This window comes from Channa argus, chromosome 4 (genome assembly GCF_033026475.1).
Source record: "Channa argus isolate prfri chromosome 4, Channa argus male v1.0, whole genome shotgun sequence".
Classification (NCBI taxonomy): Eukaryota; Metazoa; Chordata; class Actinopteri; order Anabantiformes; family Channidae; genus Channa; species Channa argus.
The window spans coordinates 21,587,410-21,608,559 of NC_090200.1; the positions used below are offsets into that span (position 1 = coordinate 21,587,410).

At 40.7% G+C, this 21,150-nt stretch overlaps 1 protein-coding gene across 6 annotated transcripts in view; it reads right to left on the reverse strand.

Moving 5' to 3' along the window:
• Nucleotides 1-1,688: 1,688 nt before the first annotated feature.
• Nucleotides 1,689-21,150, reverse strand: part of tspan9a (tetraspanin 9a) — a 184,704-nt gene continuing 165,242 nt past the window's right edge. For all 6 annotated transcript variants that reach the window (XM_067503093.1, XM_067503092.1, XM_067503090.1 and 3 more), the window contains 5 exons: nt 18,386-18,460; nt 11,657-11,758; nt 11,205-11,336; nt 10,064-10,147; nt 1,689-7,132 (listed from right to left, as the gene is read on the reverse strand). In XM_067503093.1, coding sequence (XP_067359194.1) covers nt 7,061-7,132; nt 10,064-10,147; nt 11,205-11,336; nt 11,657-11,758; nt 18,386-18,460 — 465 coding nt within the window. In that variant the 3' untranslated portion in view covers nt 1,689-7,060. The remainder of the gene's footprint in view (nt 7,133-10,063; nt 10,148-11,204; nt 11,337-11,656; nt 11,759-18,385; nt 18,461-21,150) is intronic.

Consider the following 21,150-nt stretch of genomic DNA (forward strand, 5'->3'; position numbering starts at 1 on the left):
CAGGAGCAGGGATCGAACCACTGACCCTGTTGTCCATGGTCAACTGCCTTACCAATGAGCTACAGCCATCCCCGGCTGTAGCTGGTGTCTGGGCTGGAGGAAGCTTCTTACCGTCATACAGGTCCTGCTGTGCGTTTGACGCGCTCTTTTATGGGTCGTCTATGAATTGTTTAGCAAGTTTACACCTGCCTAGAACATGCTGAGGGAGCTTTCCATAGCGCATGGGTAGGAAGCTAGAATAAGTTAGAAGGGGCAGTCGGCCGTGACGATAAGAGGAGAGCATAGCTTCCGTAGTTGGTTGCGCCGAAGTGAATCCATAGTGTAACACCGAGCGAATGTAAGAAAAAGAACAACTGACTGGCAAAGATCATATTTCAAAGTGACCAGAGGAATTATAGAAAGATATGTCGCAGAGTTAAATCACATTACATAATTAATATAACTGTATAAAGGAATCTCTACTAGCTCTGATTTCTACATGATGTGTGTTGATTCAGAACCCCAAACAGCAGGTATATCACTGTGTTTTTTCTTTGCGATGTACATGTATCATCAGCAGCCTGCACATAACCAGATGTTTTAAAGAAAGGCTGTAGGTGTGTGTGTGTGTGTGTGTGTGTGTGTGTGTGTGTGTGTGTGTGTGTGTGTGTGTGTCTGTTGCAGAGATTATACATTGCTACGTAGCGTGCTAACACCAAAGTTTTTGGTGAATTTGTGCATTCGGTGTTTTCAAAGCATTTCAAACACAACCTACATCGGACAGTGTGTGTGCCACATGTTAAAGAACTATAAATACTATTTTTCAGTACTTAATTTGAGCCTCAGTCAAGGTTGCTTCTTTTTAACAATTCTACCTCTTTCACATGAAGACACTCTTAGCTTATAGGAAACCCACTGCCGGTTTGTTTTTTTTTTGTTTTCTTTCCTGCCACAGCGCTGGGGGCAGCAGTAGCCACAATCGTTACGTTTTTTGGGTGTCTGTCAGATTCTTGTAAACACGATATTTCAAGAATGCCCTTAGGAAACTTCTTCAAATTTGACAGACAACATCCACTTGGACCCCAACGATAAACTGATTACATTTTGAAGATCAAGGTAACTTTGACCTCACATCTGGGAATTCCCCAAGGGAATTACTTCAGATTTGGCAAATCTATCCAACAGGACAGAAGTTGTACAATTAATTAAATTCTGTGGCTATGTCTGTTTAACAATGATCTCACTGTTCCCTTAAAAATAATTATTTTCCTTTCATGTGAAAACAGATTTTGTACAGATTCTCATAACTGCATTTGTTTAAAATCTAATTTACTTCAAACAGTACATTCAGATCTTTTAGGCTTACTGCAGCTAGTGTGAAGCTACAGTAAGCATGCAGCAGTGCTTGTCCTGCTGGTTTTTTAATCTGAAGTCATGTCAGAACAGTAGGATAAAGAACAAAAAGTCGCAGTTTAAAAGACAGCTATCCAGAGTTTACCCTGGGAAACACAGGCACTGGGAACAGATCACAGCTGGAACAACCTGCAAATCACTTCCATTGTAAGTTAACAAGCTGAACAATGCTGTGTGGACAAATGAAACTGTCTCATTAAAATGAAACCATTCCCAATTCAGGTTAATGAAATGAGTTCTGCTGAGGATTAGGGGGAAAATGTTAAATGCTGTAAAAACTACCAGGAAATAAAGTATTCATGGTTGATTGTGTTTACTTTATTTCAGTACATGTTAGTCATACAAAATAATCTATACAAAGGCTAAAATAGGTCATATTTTGCATAGAAGTAACAGTAATAAAAATAAAAGCTAGGATGGAATGGCACAATAAACTCCAATCACTATCATACACGGGTCGGAACAATTAGGTTAAAAATGGTGATAAAGCTCTGTACAAATTACTCCGCAGCTCGTTCCGTGCTGTAGTAACATGTGACAATTGGCGATGGTTCCCACTTTCATCATCTCCCTTTTGTTGTTGTTCTGTGGAAGAAATCCTCTGTTCGCCTGACTGACTACCATTAGCTCATCTAAGTGTCTTTAGGACAACAGTCCCTTAGATTTTGCTTTTATTTTTAAATGAAGGCAGTTTCGAGGCAGTAAAGCACTTTATAGGATCTGCAGTGCTGCAGCTTTAACTTGCTCTTCATGTCGTGCAAAGTCTCCCAACCTCTCAAAAATTTCAGCATTAAACATTATTTAAATTCTGTCCATATATATTTGTCAGTGGCATTAAAAACAAGGGTATAGAGTTGTTAAACATGAAAGTCATGGGATTTTTGTGACACTCTTTCCTTTATTTAAAAACTAGTTGATTTAGATAATAAAGAGACGGTAGTGCACCACTTAGTATAGATATTCAGAGTGCTTTCACATGTAGCAGAAAACTCCACAGGACAAGGCTGGCAGGTAATCAGATAGTGCCACCCAGCAGAACACAACATCAAACACACCATTTCCACTACTCAGATATTCAGTTTCAGCACAGGGAAAGGTAAGGAGAATATAACAGAAGCAATATGTTGAAGGTGGCAAAATTGTATTAAAAATAAAAGTCTCCTCATTCGAGAAATTGTCACAGCAGTTGAAGCCCAGCTACACCATTTTTTCTTCCACAGCTGTGGCTTATTGGGGAGGGCTTCCATGAATACTTTATTGTCTTTACATACACATAAAAACATAAGGAAAAATGGGTCTTACTACAAGATGCAAATGCAGTTAAATAAAATAGGAAAAGTAAAATGACAAACACAAATTTACATAACATTTACACATCTGTAAAAACCGGCATAAAAACTATGAAACGCGAGGAGACGGATGAAATGTGGGTGTAAGTGCACAAAAGAGCGCGGGGCTAGCATGTTATCAGAAAATGGCAATTAAACTATCGATGTAAATGTGATTAGTAAAAGAGTAAGTCAGTATTGTAAAATGAGCATACTTACATCCGCGGCTGACGTATAGCTGATATATAGTAACATGAACTCTGTGTTGTATTGTCATCTAGTAGTTCATGCTCTAAAAATACATAATAGGCCTTAAACTGGCAGCTGTAAATTATATATTGCAAATTATACTAGCATGTCCTAATTTAATTAAAGTAGATTTTAATACAGAAAGGCACGAAGACAAGCGTGCAGTATGTCTCTTTTGGGGCTTCAACCGATGCTCGATGCCACATTTTTCCCCCACTCTAATTGCTTTAACTGCCTGTAGCAATGTTAAGACAGAAAGGCGTTTTTTAACCTTGCAGAGGAATACCGTAAAGACTAATCCTCTGAGAAACAAATGCTTAATTGTGTCAAGTGTTTTCAATGAGCAACAATTAGCCTCCGTCATAAATGAATGAAAAAGACTGCATCAATTGCTATTGTTGAAGGAACAAAGAATTAAAACAACAATGTAAAAAAAATAACAGACAGCGATAATAAATAGCTTGTGTTAAAATGGCATCTATCCAAGTATTCCTAAAAACATGAAGGAACATGCTCTCTGACATGGAAACTACTGTAGGTGACAGTAGTAAAGCTCAAAGGAAGTTAATATGGAGGAGAAAATGTCAGCACAGTCAGGGGCAGGTACAGAGGTAAAGGCTGGGAATCTGAAGCATGATGTGGGATTTGTTTTATTGTCATGTTTTCTTTGACATCTGCATTTAAACTCTATACCAGTCAAAGCAAGATGGAGAAACACAAATTATTTATCTTGCGTTTCTTGCCCACAGTAGGTAAACAGCGCAGTTGGATTTACAGAACTGCTATTACTATTCCATCTGTAATGTCTCCCGTTTGCTATATCTACACATCGCAGCTGTATCTAAAGAGCACAGCTGTATTTTGAGCATCAATGCAGTCAAGTACTGTAGCCATGGGTGTCTGGAGAGAGAGAGGCAGTATGTAAGGGATGGGTAGAGAGTTTGTGGAGGCAGCCAAGCAGAAGAGATGTGAACACTTGTGCCTGCAATGTACATCGGGAGCTGTCATGTGTCCCGAATTGTCGGGAACATGTAAAGCGTGTGAAAAGGTAATATTGCCAGGGTGTTGAGCCTTGAGGGTTTTTATTTTTATTTTTTGGGACTTATGGTTTGGATTAGTGTCCCACAGGATACTTTCATGTACGCCCTGGCCAGACACCACCCCTCACTGAAATCAAGCGGATGTTCTCCCACGAGGACACTTCTGACTCTAATAATCTCCTGCTGCCTGTTACGTGTGTGAAACGACAACTCCAGAGAATGTCCGGAATTCATAAGTGAAAGAAGCTTTAGTGAAATGATTCACGCCAAATCCAGCTGCCAATGACTCTATTTCTAACCTCACCTGAATGACTTCACTGATCTATTGTCCTCTCAATAAATGCCCTCTGGTCCCAATATTTCACTACTCCATTTCCAACAGCAGCAAAAAAATGATGATCTGTCTGTGAATGTGGCAGTATTTTTACAAAGACGTCTGATAGGGGCAAGAAATACAGAGCCTGGTTTTAGACCTGCTGATATTGTGGTGGCAGATTTAGATGAAACTTATATTTGGGAAGGGATCAGGAAAGCTTGGATTTTGGATATTCCTAACCGAAAAATCTGCACAAAAAAGGCAAAAAACATGGACGAGATACAGTTTTACAGGCTGTTTGAAGTTAAGTCATCTATCTATTGTCCACCTACACATCTTCACTAATGTTGCACAATTTGAACAAATTTCTAAACTGGTCTATGTAATGACTGTTCCTGATTGACATTTTCCACACTTCCCTGTGGTTTTGTTGCAGCTGTTAGGCAGAGCACTTCACAGCTTTATCAGCATTACAGTAGTCCAGAGTTTGGTGACATGCATTTTCAAACATCGCTCCACCTAACTTCAACCTAACTGGAGGCGTAATCTGGCAGGACAATTGGCAACACTTCTACGGGTATGAAGGGCCTTGTAATCAGCATACTTCTTAAATTGAAATGTTTACTTCTCCTCACACCTGCTGCTGCATCTGTGTGGACTGAAAATGACATTGTTGTGTATTATTACTCACTGGTGATTGAAGGCAAAACAACACTCGTACAGAAAAACTAACACAAACACAAGCATCATGGCAGTTAAATCTGATGATCAACAAATGCAGGCAGTGGATCATAAAACATTTAAACAGTCCCACATGTCGGCCAAACTCATTTGGAAGGGAAAACAAAGGTAAAGCGTAAAATCATCAAGCAAACCGTTAAAGCCTCCATTAGAATTTACAGACTGACTTTTTTTCTTTAGCTTTGACCTGTAATATTTGCTGTAATGTGTATCGAATAAGGGATTAATGACATTTTGAGTGTTAGCATTCTGGTCTTAATTCACGGCATGTTTACAACCTGTTGTTGGACTGACTGCTTTGTCATAACTGATGATATCTGACCATTACTACACCATGATGAACCAATAGGAATAAGCTAGTCCTTATCACGTATACTCAGAAATGTTGAAGCACAGAGCAGGCACACTAGAGGGCATTTTCTTTAAGCAGGCTGATGGTCAGGCCTCCTGCAGCGAATCAGCAGTAAACAGACATAAACAGACCAGTCCTACAGGGCATGTAACCATACCTACTGTATCTTCCTTAGCTTTGATCTGCCTACACTCTTGGTACCCCCTCCCCCCCTTTTTTTTTTTTTTTGCTGGGTGTGAGAAAAGAAAGCTTATGTAAAATTGGAGAAGCTTCAAACCAGAGGTGTAACTATGTAATAAGCAGTAACGTCAGCAGAAATGTGTGTACGTTTGCATCGGGAAGCTCATTGGTTCCTGACATGTGGAAAGAGATTGGGTTGAAAAAAGAAAGATGGAGGCACGGGGAGTTGACCGCAAAAAAGAGAAAGAATAAGCAGGGCCGAGCGAGCGGATGGATCGAAAGTGTAGAAGTGAAAGGCTCTAGTCGCCTCCACTAACATAATTGATGGCTGCAGTGAGACAACATGGCTGCTCTGTTTTTGCCCCCATGCCTTGCTTCTCTGGGTTTCTGTGTGCCATTCCTCTGCAGCATGGACAATGTAATAAAACACACCCACAAAGCAACACACCCAATTCAGGTTGTATTCTCGAAGGTGGAACTTCATCGCCACAGATCTCTTCATTTGACACTCACGGTGGAGCCCTAATAAAAAACCATTTTACACCATTTGTATGGTCTCGTAGGGAATGGGAAGACTGCTGCTGCTCGGCAGTACAACACGTGTATGTGTTCACGGGCAGATTTGTGCATTACAATTTAATAATCAGAGGATACCGTTATAAAATAAATCCACTGACGAGTCTTCGAGCTTACGTGTCATTTCCACGTCACACTCACTTTCCCCAAATATCTATACCCAGATGAAAAAATATGAATCATGGATTACATTAAACACCATTCCAACACGTCTGTGCCCCCCCACAGCAATGTCATGTCAAACCCAACCCCCCCAACACACACAAACACTGCATGTCTGACAGCTCACTGCGCCGATCTGTTTGACACTTACATTCTACAGGAGCATTGACAGCAGACTCACAAAAGAAAAAGAAAATTGACTTATCAACAACATAGGTAAATTGGTGAAGTAAAAAACTAGCATGCCATGTTGGAACTTTGTCATTTACAAGGGGAGTTGATGTTATTCAACATGAGGGGGAAAATAACTCCACCCAAGATGGAGGGTGTTATCAGTTTCATATGTTCTTTGCCTCAGAGCGGGGGCATTAGTACAGTCTTAATAGTCTCAGAGACTGTCCATCCTTCCAGCAAATTGTTAGTCCAAGCAAAAATTGACAAAAGAAAAAAAAAGAGCGACAACCAGTGGGATTCTCTTCCTTGCCAAAAGTCGATGTCCCTTCTCTTCTAGTCATGTTACTCTTTGGCAATATGAATGGTGAGAGGAGAGAGCAAAACAGAGCAGGGAACACAGCTTGAATCTGTACAGAAGGTCTGGGAATAAGGGTGGCAAAGGATGCTCTAAAGAGGTTGTAAAGTGAGCGGGGGAAGCAGGGATGCTTAAATAAGAGTCTAATCCCATCAGGCAGTGGGGCTCCTCTCCATTGGGTGCCTCCCCTCAAAGCTAGGCGTCATACTTCTTCCCCGTTCTGTGGATGTGGTGGAACAGCGTCATGGAGAACGCCATGCCCAGCAGCTGTGAAGGAAAGCAAAAGGAGACAGTAAATTTGTCTGCGTTCATGTATGTGTCTGTTTTGTGGAGTATATGTGTGCATATGAGTTTTTTTTGTGTGATGTTTTTGATGTTGATGCCTTTGGCTTGTTTGTTATTTGATGCACAATAAATCCAATGTTGAAGAACAAGCACATTTTGGTTCACTCCTTTTCTCCGACGGCCTTCAAACGCGAGCTCTGGAAACTTTGTGTTGGAAAAATTGTACAGTGTGCACAAGCATTAAGTCAATGAAGTTAATTTGAGATGCCACTGAATCAAAGTAGCCAGCTATCTCTTTGAAGTTTCCATTACCCCTTTTACTTTCACATCAAACACAGTCACAAGGCTGATCCTAAAACCATTATCTGGCAAGGTTTGGATGGCAGGGAAACAGCAAAGTACTGTATGGTGCACAGTCTATTAAAAAGACAATCTGGTCATCCTGCAAAACAGGCTCCACTGGGGATTCCTACACTATGAGATTAGCTTGGGACAGCTGCTCATTCAGTTTAAACCTAATTCACAGAGCTGCTTCCGTGAAACGCCACCCTATGCTGCTGATCAAATCGCAAAAGGGTCAGTTTGAGGTAAACATCCAAGTAAAAAAAAAAAAATAGAAATAGAAACTGCTTCAAAACCAACCCGATTATCTGTGTTAAGTTACTCCGTGCAGCTCTGACATTAACAGAAAGGTTTTAACTGCCTCCTTCACTCAGTCTGCATTAGACAGCGTGACATTCACTCTTACAGGACTCTCTATAGCTCAATCAGCAGTCATCTCTTAAGAATATGGTAATGCAGGAGAGATTTGTGAAACCACTGTGGATGGAGACATGCATAAAGGCTTTTGCCAAAGTCTGTCATATATGTTGCTTCTCTAAGTCATTCATAAGCCAGTTCTCTGTGCCTCCGGATATTATATAACATGCTTGTGGGGCATCGGCTTTTCATGATGCTCCTCTCTGTTTTCTCCACCTTGCCTTCAAGTCTGCTAATCTGACAGCTCAAGGTCTATTTCTCTGCCTTCCCACCTCACATGAGTGTGTATGTGTGTATATGCAGAGAGAGAGAGATAGAATTAATATTAATGTCAGCCAAGCTTGTGTTGTACGGTTTAATTAGGGCTTTCCAAACATGGCCAATATTTGACAGTGTTCTACATGTGCATACTCTGTGTGTGTGTGTGTGTGTGTGTGTGTGTGTGTGTGTGTGTATGGGTCAGAAATGGACAGAAATTAAATAGACTATGTCAGACAGAGAAAAGACTGAGATAGAATAGTTGCACAGGAGTATGAAACATGAGAGCATGATCTTGTCATAAATAAATAGTGAATGTGGCTCATCACAATGCTCAGCTTGGCTTAGACTTTAAACTACTGCTCAAGTAACATCTTCTCTCTAAGAACATTAGACATGTGCAAACTCTACACATAGATCGTACAGTGGTGCCGCTTCACTCTCAGTGAACCGTGAATTCACAGACTAGCAAAGCCAAGGCTTGTCTTGCACGGGCACAGTCACGGTGAGGCTATGGAGGGCAGAGAAAATGAAGCAAGGAGGGATACTGAGAGCATGAAAAGTTAAAGGGAAGAAGTGAAGTGCTGTAGATGATGGACATGTTGTAGCCTGAACAGACTCACATACAGAGCTGCCTCTTATTTGTATGTGCTCTGCACCTTAGGAATTGAAGTATTAGAATTAGAAGGCAAGTGTAGTCAGACATGTTAAGTAGGCGCTAGAGATTAAATGAACTTTGGTATAAGATGCTGCACAGAAAGCTATTGTTAAAGAGTCTGACCCAGGGACCAAGGTGTGCTTCTGACTGACCGTGAAGTGAATTTTAGATCCAAGAATGAGTGCATACAAAGCAAAAACATTTTATTCCAGCCAGTGCGAAGTGGCACATCCGTCCATCTATGCACCACGGACAGTCTGTCAGTCTATTGGCACATGCACACAGGCAATCATTCACTTGTGTAAACTCTTTAGTTAGTTTAGGTGATTGTTTCTGGTTCTGATTACTGCTGCCCACTGGGGTTGTGCATCAAACAAATGTGTCTGAACAAGCTACAAATGTTGCAACTTCAACAAAAAGTTCAGAGCTTGCGAGACTCAATTTGTCAAATCAAATGTACAGAGAGTGAAGGAGGTTAGAGAAAGCACTGGGACTGTAATTAGTTTTGAGTTCAGCCATTCAGAGCTGTCACACAAACAATGCACAGGCGCATTTTGCACACATGCTCAAATACCTAGTGCATATATTGCTAACTATCTACAGCTAACATGTGTGCCTCTAGTTTACTGGCTGAGACGAATGAACACAGATGGCAAAAACAGTCTAGCAAATAATTTAGTGCAAACCCGATGAAAAGAATGGCTTTATTTTAAATCAGCCTGAAAATGTTAGAACTCAAACTTAAAAAGCCAACCTGTATAAAGAGGGATAGATTTATAGAACAGTTCAGGACAAAATAAGAAACTATCAACAGATGGATAACTCCTCTCTATAATCTGCATCTCCATACCTGCTCCTTTATATTTAGCATCTGCTCTCCTGCTTTCTGATGGCTCCTTATAGATGACCACAGCTAGGCACAAAGGCAGGTGGCTTTGATTCTCCCAGACAGGGTAAGGTGCAGAAGACAATCACTTTAATATTTCAAGACGTGTGGGTGCCCAGAACGCCCACTGAGTACAGGCCTCATACGTTTCTGAGTAGACAATTGTGGCACAGAGGCCACTGGAGGCATGTTTTATTTCTTTTTTTCTTTTTTTCTAACATAGTGCCAGAAGAGGCAGACACATACAAATACACCCACACACAAAGCAACAGATGAAATGGGAAGTGAAAAATGAATGGAAGAGAAGCAAAGAATAAAGAAGGAAAGAATAAAGTTTCACTAAGCCTCCTACCTGCACTACCAAGATGACCATGCCTATGGTTCCCAGCAGGTGCTTGTTTTCATCCAGCCATTCTTCCACTTTCTCAAAGCAGCCCTGAAATGGAACAAAAGCTTGTCAAGATACTGCTAAAAGTCCATTTTCAGTTTGGAAGGGGAGCCGTGCCACTTCAGTTGCCTGTTTGGTCACCTAAAAAAAAAATCCAATCATCAGTTCATTCTCTTACAGAAAGAAAGAGCCATACTCTGCGGTAAATTGACTACAAGGTGAGGTGTTAAAGAAAGTGAATTATCTATAAGTGATGACATTTTTATGCAGACGTATAGGCCGTACGTCAGCACTAAATCTTAAATGTATTCCCACCTGGGTAGCCTACATTCAGATCAATCGCTAGCAGGGAGGGGGTTTCAGCTGAAAACTGGTGGCTGTTCTTGAATGGGACTGCTGAGGCAGCATAGAAGTCTACACACCATGTAGTGTGTGGCCATCTCCTCTGGGAAGGATTGCACACAAGCTTTTAATGCTGTGCTTTCCCTGTGTGCCTGCTCACTGTCTGACTACTTTAATTTTATTAAACATTTAATTAAACATTTAATTTTACAGCTTTTAATCCTCTACTTTGGACCTGCTAACAAACCACATGTCAGACCAATAGCATATTAGACCTGTAATGGGGGCAGACTGATGAACACTGTGTTGCAAGATTTTAGAAAGGGAAGACAAAAAGTTTTTGTCTCGTGAAAAATGGAAAAAAAATCCAGGAGTAAATTGAATTTGCTTTAAACTCACACAGACTACTGAACAGATGGACTAAGACTAAACTTAAGCTCTATGATTTTATGTCCCATTTGAATCCTGTGTTAATATCAGTCATGGTATCTTAAATCAATATAATTACATAAAACCACCTACATATTTAAACATGACTTGAATCAACAAGGTTGTATGGACAAACACACTGGGTCCACTAGTGTTATATCCATAAAGCTCCAATAAAAAATGGGCCCATTGGGCCAAAACATGTACAATTCCCTTGACAACTCACTCTGACTGAAAGTGATTTGAAAGAACCACTTTTTTGGTAGTAGTTTTGCATTTCATTCCAAATTTCTTTAGTTGCTTGTGTGCAAACAAAGAGCCAATGTGAACTCACTCTGTTCCAGAACATGTTGGTGGAGTTTCGCCCACAGTTCTGGTAATGCTCCTGGCAGCAGCGGTCAGGAACTACTTTTTCCTTCAGGGCCTCATGCCAGTCGGTGTACGCTATCACACCGCAGCACTTCCACTGTGAAAGCCACACACACACAGACACTGGATTAGTTAATGGTCAGTCCTGAGAGACCTCAAACTAATGTAACTTCAATGTAACAAGTATTATAATTAGACTTTTACTGAGAAGGGCTTTGATAATGGACTGGAAAATACTTTAACAGCCAGTTTTTACTTTTAATGTTGCATTAATGCCACAGCAACAAGCCAGGAAATACATTAGCTGAAATAGTTGAGCGAAACTTTGCATTTATGGATCACTTGTAGTGCTGTGATTGAATATTAATGCTATGGTTTGTAAAAGTTTATGTAATGCACGGCGTGAAGTGTGCCTACCTCTGCCTGGATGATGTTCCAGGCATTTCGCAGGCCTATATTGTTTTCAGAGTTGTAGAGAGCCAGCCCGTCCTTTAGATCCTGCTTGGCGTTCTCACTCACCTGGAGAGAAAAAAGGACAACACCAGTCCTAGTTAGACACGTGGGTTTTAATGGGTTTTCCATCATAGTGGAGTGAACAGTTGACGCGTGAGTGTTTGAGCATTTTAAACAAACAAAACAGTGATAATGTGCCTTAACAGTGTCTTCTTCAGTCGGATTTTAATACCGTGTCCCTGGTGTGCAGTCGACAGCTTCTTTTAGTTTCTTCAGAGGATTGCACATGACCATTGATCATAAAGTCCTTTGCAGTTAACTGGACAATCATGATTTAAAAAACTACGTATACAGCTAATACTTAGCAACAATTAGATTTGTTGCCAGCTTAAAATAGCCCTGCTACTACGGCATGATGACTGGAGATCTGACGCTTGTCATGTGTTGCATCGTCCCCACACACACAGCTTCAACATGCCCTTCAGCAGAGGATTTCCTCTTGACTGAACCCCAACAATGTGCTCAGGGTTGTCCCATGTCTGATGGAGATTAATATCTCATTGGGTGTGTTAATGAGATACAAAATCAGAGCTTTAGTTCTCCTGCAGTTCACTTTGCCCATGGGGATTTGCTAATTGCAAGGACAGATTGAGAGGCGCTTCAGATATGGGGTAATTATTACAGGAAAAATGACATGCACTGCCTCAGTCACGCTGTGCAGCATCACAGGCAATACAAGTTATATCCCCACAAAAGGAATATACTTGTTTTAATTCAGCTTAAGGCCTCAGACTATGCCAGAGAATTAAAGAAAATCTGCACACAATGCACAAAGTGGTCTCATGTCTGTCACTGCCTGACAAAACAAGGTGATATCAGCTGTTCTCCTTTTTTTTTTTTTTTTACTCAGTGGGAGGATTCGTGTTCAGCTGCACATTGTTTGGAGGCTGCTCGGTAAATCCCTTAGTGTAAATAAATTAAATGAATAACAGCAGCAGGAAAAGCAGCCCAGTGCATAGTGTGAGCCTCCTTTTGTAAAAGGAAACACTGGTTTAATGTCACATGACTAACTGCTGGTGCTACTCAGTAAGGACCTGTCCTCTGTTTGCTGCACTGAATATAAGAATGAAACCTTTTGATCATAAAGAAAACTAGATTACACTTTTACACACATTTAAATTAAGTGGTTCAGCCATCTATCGCAGGGAAGAAAAAGCCTCAAACCCTTGTTGTTTGAGCTGCAAGGGAAAAGAAAACTATTTGCAGAATTAAACATAAAAGTCAAACTGATTTTCTACTGGGTAATTAAAGTTTCCCTGGCAATAAAGAGCTTTAATAATCATTAAACATGCAAAACTCATTTAAAACATCCTCTGAAATCTTTGAAATACGATTACCATCATCTTAACTCCCATTCTTCTTTCTTGCTCTGCAACTTTGCTGATACAGAGTAGCAGATCTGTGTATTGCACCTTGGGCTGCAGGCCCTGCCAAATCCATCGTTGTGCAGGAAAATGAGATGAAGAGGAGCATCATCAATCTCTGCCTTGTGCTTTGTTTCTATCCTCTATCTTCTCCTCGTCGTCTAGGCTATATGTGACGCTACTCGCTCATTACGAACTCCTCGCACAGTCACTAGAAAGCAAGGGCACCCCTACTACAATAAAAATCATCATCCGAGTCTACAATAAGCCGGTGCGCATCTTCCATTTCATGTGTGGAAGTCTTAGTTACAGCCTGAAATGAAACTTAATGATCCAGATTTACCACTAACTAGAGGCAGACAAATGACTGCAGAACAAACAGGGATTTGATCAAGCAACACTCTGACCCATTTCTCTTTGCTAAGGGAGCAGATGAAAACACATCTTTGTTGCATTAGCCTATTTTTGCCTGATAAGGAAAACTAACTCGATTGAAGCTCATGTTTCGGCAACCGGAAACTGCTGATACATAAAAGACTGACACTGGCAACAGTTAACTCATGATACGTTTTCTCTACAAGTATGCTGCCTTGTGCCAGTGCAATGGCTCATGTGAGGCTTATTGACAAAGGCCTGAGACACAGCTCATACTTCTCATTACATAGATAGGCTGGCGGTTTTGTAAGAGCTGACTGAGTCCACGCTCGGTAAGTCATCACAGAAATCTAAAGAGTTCAGACAGTGTGGATACCAAAACGAGAGAAAACAGAGAGGAGTGCAGCCATATGCTTTTTATGCAAATTGTATGTCTTGTCTTTCACCATGCAGAGCAGTGGAAAACAGAGAGTGGGCGGTGGATTGTCTCACCTGTCACTTGAGATGTTGCAGAGTGAAATTACCAAATTGTGAAGTTTACCAAAGATTTCCAAACATATGCCAGCACAAATAAATTAATATATCCAGTGTGAGGAGTCTCTCCTGTCAGAATTAGGCCCCAGAATTGGTGACACGTATGCACCTTTGGGACCAGATTCACCGGCACGTGTCATTGTACAGACATGGAGCGACACCGTTTGCTCATTACCAGGGTACACAGCCTCGACCGAGCTGACTGCTCCTGTTTTCAAAAATGTTTTCATCTGGTTTTCAATTTTTAATATGCAAGACAAATCCAATACTTCTGACAGCAAAGATCACACCTCTGCTACGCAGGTGACAAATTCTGCTGTGGATGAACAAATTTAGAGCCATGTAAGTTGTAAACCAGAGTTGATTCTCTTGTATTTCTTTCTCATTAGTTTCGCCTCAGACAGCTGGCTAACAACAGTGTCTCAGGAGGCCGTTTGGGGAATGTGGTAAAGAATTTAGAGTTGCTCACATAACACGAGAAAGCGACGCTTCTTTAGAGTGTGTGGTGTGTTGGGTGTATAGAAGAGCAATTAGTGTATTGGGTACAAGGTTTATTCACTTTTACTCAACTACTATTTATCACTTTGAGCAATTACAATCTTGAAATGTTGTTACAGTTTTTAATTTCGAATGAATCAAAGTCTCTGCAGTACTATTTCACAGTATTAAAAATAATCTACAGAATACAGCGGTGGTTCAGTAAATCTATTACCGCTATTAAAGAAGCCAAACTGTGAAATAAGACAAATTGTGCATACTGTATAGTGTGTGAGAATATAGCCAGATAAAAATAAAAGGGCAATTAAAAGACCAAAAGAACAGAAACTTCCACCTGAACAACCTCTTAACTAAACCTGCAGTAACTAATGTTTTTTTGCCACACAGACCTAAGCATTATTGCGTTAGGTATAAGTTGCCTTAGTCACTCGAAGAACGTTCACATGCAACTCTGATTTGCTCTTTAAAAAAAAAGAAAAAACAGTGGCTTTAGTTGCTAAATTCTCCAAGATCTTTCTAATTACTACAGTACATTTGTCCACTGGCTAGTTTGGTGCTGGACAGTCTGAATTGTGATGACTTATTTGGACAGATTGTTGGTTACATTGAAGTTATTTTGAAGTTAATTCCGGTATATATTTGGATGATTGTTGTATGAAGTAAGTGGAAACCGTATACACTGTAGAGACCCACTTTGTAGGACTACTCCAAGTTCTCTTTTCTTTGCTACACACCTTATCCTCCCCCTCATCTTCTGTCTGTGAAACATGACTCACCCTACGAAGTCTGAAACTGCTACACAATCCAGAATGTATTGTCACTTATTTAACAGCTTCTTTTTTTTTTTTTTTACGGGAAATAACTCATATTTCTGGTCAGCTGTACAACAGTTTTGAAAGTGTTATTTCATAGCTCAAGCACTAAACAATTCCACCCCATCTTCTATCATCAGCTGTGAACTCTTCTACGATAAACTCAGGTCAACAAACCACATCTTTTTGCACATATAACATGTTACATTCACTCTATTGTACCTCTTGGTTAGTATTCGTATCCTCTCTTACATGATCATTAGTGAGGTCACATATACACTGTCAGGGCAAAATGGCTTTAATGGTTTAATCCTTTGATGCTTAGGACCCCGAGAACCGAAGCTAACAGTATTTCACTGTTGCTCTCATTGTGCAGCTTCAGACAAGTGCGTCCACTAACTGCCTGAAAGTGTAATAAATGATGTGGAGAAAAACAGCATCAGAGCCAGAGGTCCCTAACAGCACAGCATTAAACAGGACACTTAATTCCCTCAGTTGCTCTGGAAGCCTAGTGCCAAGAAGCCTGAGGCCAGGGCACGCGACAAAGCGAGGGGAAGACCCCCACTACTACTCTTGTAATTGGTCCACAGAAAAGCAAAGCCCAGCCAGTGATTGAACATAATTCTGCCAGTGCACGAATGAAACACATGGCACATGGCACATATATGTGCTGGTTTGTCGGGTCGTTAGTATGATCCATCAGCCTAAGCCTGGCTTGCTCTAGTCTTAATTTAGCTAACCTTCCCTTCTCTGTCATGTCACTGCCTTTCTCCTCATACTTTTTCTAAAACCATAAAATGACACCTGGCCTCACTTCTGTCCTCTTTGGATCCTCCCTCTAGCCTGTTTGTGTACCTCTCCCTAACCCTAATAACACATTACGCATTGTCCCCATGCTTGACTTTCATATCACACCTCCTCTGTTCTCGCTCAGTTGTGTCCACCTGTTTTCTTTCCATACCTTCCCCTACTCCTGTCCCCCCTCCCCGTTCTTCCTACATGCTTGGGTGCTTCCATCCTTTGCTCGACAGGTTCTGCTTCCGCATTCTGAGCTAATAAACCTTCACCAGTGTTCTGCTTGGCACAATGGGTCGACGGCAGCACAATGAGGTCACGGCATAAATGACGGATGCCTGTAATCTGGTTTGTAGCCCAGCCATCTGCTGTAGTCAGCTGGTTGTTAACTGCAGGGCCAGCCTTTATTATACTACAGCCTATGCATGGCATTTAATAAGAGAGCTTAACCCTACTGGGCTGTGGAGGCAAAGAGAGGGTACCTACACATAAGCCATACCTGGAGGCAAGAACATGAGAGAAATTCCCCATTAAGGATAAAAAGCACTACCTCTTAAGCAGGATTAAACTGCTGGAAATGCAGAAGCAACGGGGGAGACCGAGTGGATAAATGAAAGCAGGGAAAAATTGTCCCTGCAGCAAAACCAGTTACTGTATATTCCTTCACCGCCTCTCATTGACGGCTTGTCACCCGTAAGGATCACGGTTCACAGAAGCATCACTCATGACTTAAAGATGACCTGTTTGAAAGACTAAAATATCTGTTTTGCAGGCCGTTGTCGATACACGTTTAAAAGCTGCCAACTACTGTATGTCTTCTAGACTTGTTAATAAATGCCCTGTGATTAGGAGATCAAATAGAAGAAGTGAATTAGTGATTCCTCTGATCACAGCCTGTAGCAGAGGATGAGGAAAGCCTCGCACAGCATACCAGATCTCACTGTAGGGAAGCATGCCAAGAGGAAAAAAAATAAAATAAACAAAAGCAATATCTGAAGGCCTTGTGTGATGGACACCAATTGTCCTTCATGTAATCCTTGCATGCTTGAACTTATAATGATGTGTGGATAATAGCCTCATGCAATTTCCTCAGATTTTCAGCACAGCTTATTTGGAGGTAGTCTGAAAATGCCAACTCCAATAACATATCATTTGCTGTAATGGCTTTGCTTCGATGACATTTGAAGACCAATATATTGAGGAAATATATTTGGTAGTGATGAGCATTATTGCAGTTTCGGCGTAATTTGGCAAGATGGGACAAACATAAAGCACAGTACAGTTGACATTCACTGGAACTGGAAACCAATGAAGACTCATTCGATTTGTCATTTATGAAAATCCTCAGCTATACTTGGCTCTCTTTTCCTGACTGTACAGGTGATGGGAAGCAGCCTCCACTATGAAGTGAAGAGACTCTCTATTTAAATTCCACAGGAGGGATCAGGGAGCCCCCCTCCCCAAAAGTTAAGCCCATAATGCTTTGGAGATAAGGCAACAGACATATTTACTCCTGACAGGGTGTGCCTGTGAGACCTGATCCAAATCTGAGAATGGATTGGCTGCTAAATGAATTCCTTTATCTGCCTAAAAGACTACGTTTCAGCAATAACCTTAGAACTAAGAGGGAGAATTAGCTAACGTCCTAGGGGCTGGGCGATATTGAGACTGAATATATAAGCAGATGGATCTATCAACACTGTGTCCTTGAATGTAGAAGACTGCATTGCTTGTCCTGCACAGGACATTTGTCATCTGCTGCATTTGCAGTGTGATTTTATTAAAAATGGAAAAGGATCTAGCCTGCTCATGGATGTGAATAATCTCCAGAGCTTTTCATATCAGCATCAGTTGTCACCACACAGATATAGATCCAAATTGGGCCCCCTCAGGGGTCATGGGAAATGTGCTTGGGACCAACTGGTGGGGATTGGGCTGCGTTTTGTGGACTAACCTTTGACAGCTGGTTTAATGGTAGAATGAAGACATTCAACCTCCACAACAAGAGTTGCTCAGAAGAACCACCGGAAGCATGGATATGTTTACCACACCTTTTATTGCTTTGTGCAGTTGTTGGAGGTCCTGTATGCTAGCTTTCACCCTCTAATGTGTGGCTTACAGCTCTTGTATTTTGTGTACACACTATGGATAATGAGTGAAGTGTTCGACTACATGAAGAAAATGTTAACAGGAACAAGATGAGATGTCTGCTTGCTTAGCGTTTGTAAATAACACGGAAAGGAAAATGAACTTACCTTATCTGAGTACACAAAGAACAGGGTGAGCAAGATCAGCTCTGCCAGGAGAATTATCAGCAGGACAATGAAGAACTGTCAGAGAGAGAGAAGGAGAGTCTTGTTTCAACAATCGCTCTGCCAAGCTTTTAAATTTTCCTTATCATACAGGTAAAAAAGTATAAATCTGAGCTATCACAGATTTACTGTAGTCACTTTTATATCTGAAGATGTGAGATTACCAGCCACTACATGACCAACAGATTACATACAGTACATGACCATTTTTATGCAGTTGATAAATTATGCATCAATGATTTATAGTGCATTTCATTTATACTCCAAGTACAATGTCGGAATGTGTAACTCCCTCTATGCTATTCTGTGCTTGGAAACCAACATGATCAGACAATTTAGGTTGATGACTTTCTTTTATTATTATTATTATTATTATTATTATTCTTTTTAATATTATTACAAAAATCAAAGCAACCAGTAATTTAGATTTAACCTCTTAATAAAAAGCCTGAGAGGAGTTCCTGGGGAAGGGGGCCTGTTACATTCTGGCAGAGCCAGGTTAGCAGTTTCCCCATTTCCAGGATTTATGGTAATCTAACAGGCTGCTGGCTGTAGCTTCATATTTACTGTACAGGTATGAGAGTGGTATCAATCATTTCATTTAATTCACAACTAGAAAACAAAAAAAAAGGTGCATTTCTGCAATATTGATTTATTTTAGACAGTTCAAAACCAAGCTTACAGGGAACAAAATTAGAATAATAGAAAACACATCACACACTCAAAACAATTGAAAAGGTTTGACCAAAAAGAAAACAGAGATGATGGAGAAGGGGGAGTAAAAAATAAAAAGGAGAAACTAAGTGCTGCAGGGCTTGTGAATATATGAGAGGTCTAATACCTCCTAACACAGCCTTGCATCTCATCTACTCTTCTCCTCTCCCTACTTGACTCCCCTTTAGCTCGATATTTACCCAGCTCTTGTGCACAACATGGGAGGAGGCAATCGAACCTAGATTTGAGAAAACCCCATGGATTCCAAACTCATTTGGCAGGGAGCGGGCTGGGCTAATATTTGTGTCAAGGCCCAAATGAAATCCTGTAGTTATGACAGTTTTTTGTTGGTTGAGAATGTGGGTTGTTTAGTGTCTGACTGTTGTGCTTCGTATTCATCTTTTGTGGTTTTTAAACAAGGAAGACTGTTTGTATTGTACTGTACTGTACTGTACTGTGCAATACATTTGCAGTACTGTGTATGAAAATATGTGTTCAGGTACCCATATACATTCACAGCTTTGTGGGTGTATGTTCTCATTTGTTCGAAGTTTAGACTTTCAAGGTTTTAAGAATTGCAGAGGTATCGGTATTTTATTTATTTACTTTTTTAATTTGTCTCAGTAAACAATTTTTCAAAGCAAAAAAAAAAAAAAAAGGAGAGAGAGTTTGCTGCTGAGGATGTCTAAGCTTTAAATACTTCTAATCCAGAGAGAGGCGTCCGCAGACACCTTCAACTTCAGACATAATGTGTGAGGGTAGATGCTCAGATCTGTTTTCAGGTCCTGCACTTCCCCACCTTCCGGGATAGACAGACAGTCGAGGAAAAAAAAAAACAGCAGTGCCTAAAATCTCTGCATTAACAGTATTATTGTGGATGTGTAAAATGCCCCCACACACGTAGCAACAGGGTTAATAACCATCCGAACTTCAACATTTTCCTTTAAGTTCTGTTTTTCCTCCCATTCTAGTCTTTCTCACTCCTCCACTCCCTTCGTGTACTTTGCTCTCTTCCTCTCTGCTTCACAGTTGTTAGGCAGGTGAAGGGAGCCGTGTCGAACACTGAGGATTTGGTGGGGCTTTTGACTGATGCAAGAGCTTCAAGGGATTGAGATGTTTGTGATGTTAAGTACCAAAGTCCCAACTACACTTCTCATTCAAAGTTTCTAAAGATGAAAGTTTTTATTTTTCTGCGGCTGATCCATGTAAATCTTTTTCCATTGATTGGAGTCCTGTATTTAACAATGTCAAGATATTGTAGTGTTTGTAAAGAATAGCAGAACATTGTCAAATATTAAGCTGAAAAATATCAAGTACCTGAATGGTGCTATGCACATATGGTAATATTAACACATGTGTGACACAAAAGGCCCCCTGACTGACAGCTCTTTCACTGGGCTGTATCCAAAAGCCATGGAAAATACATGAATGCGTTGGTGTTCATTTGCGCAAAGGGAGACTCCCACTGCTCAGCTCTAATTTTCCTCTGTGAGCCCCTGAGGTTTGATACAATGCAGACCGAACTCTTCCTGTCAGTTGTCACCTCTGGTTCCATTTGGACCACAAATACAAATACGCTACTGAGTTCTTGTCAGCTTGTGACTAGTGTGTGTGGGAGTACAGATACATATATGAGAGGCTTTCTCCTCAAGAATTTTCTGAAAGTCAAAAAATAACGTTCATGTTCAAAGAGCTGTGCACTCACCAGTCCAAGGTGCAGATCTGGAGCAGCAAAGCACAAAATACTGAATAGCAAAAATTCCAGTGCACTCAATGGACTTTTAGATCTTAAGTTTATCAATAATCGTACATAAACTAGTCTGTGAATGAGTTTCACATAACAGCTGCTTCAGGCTCGCTCACTAATAATATTTACAACAGGTGTGTAGTGTTCCTGTCAGTCACAAGAACTCAGCCAATTGCAAAATAATATATTAAAAGTGATCTATGATATGTGATTTGCAATTAGTCCTTGTGACTGACAGGAACACTAA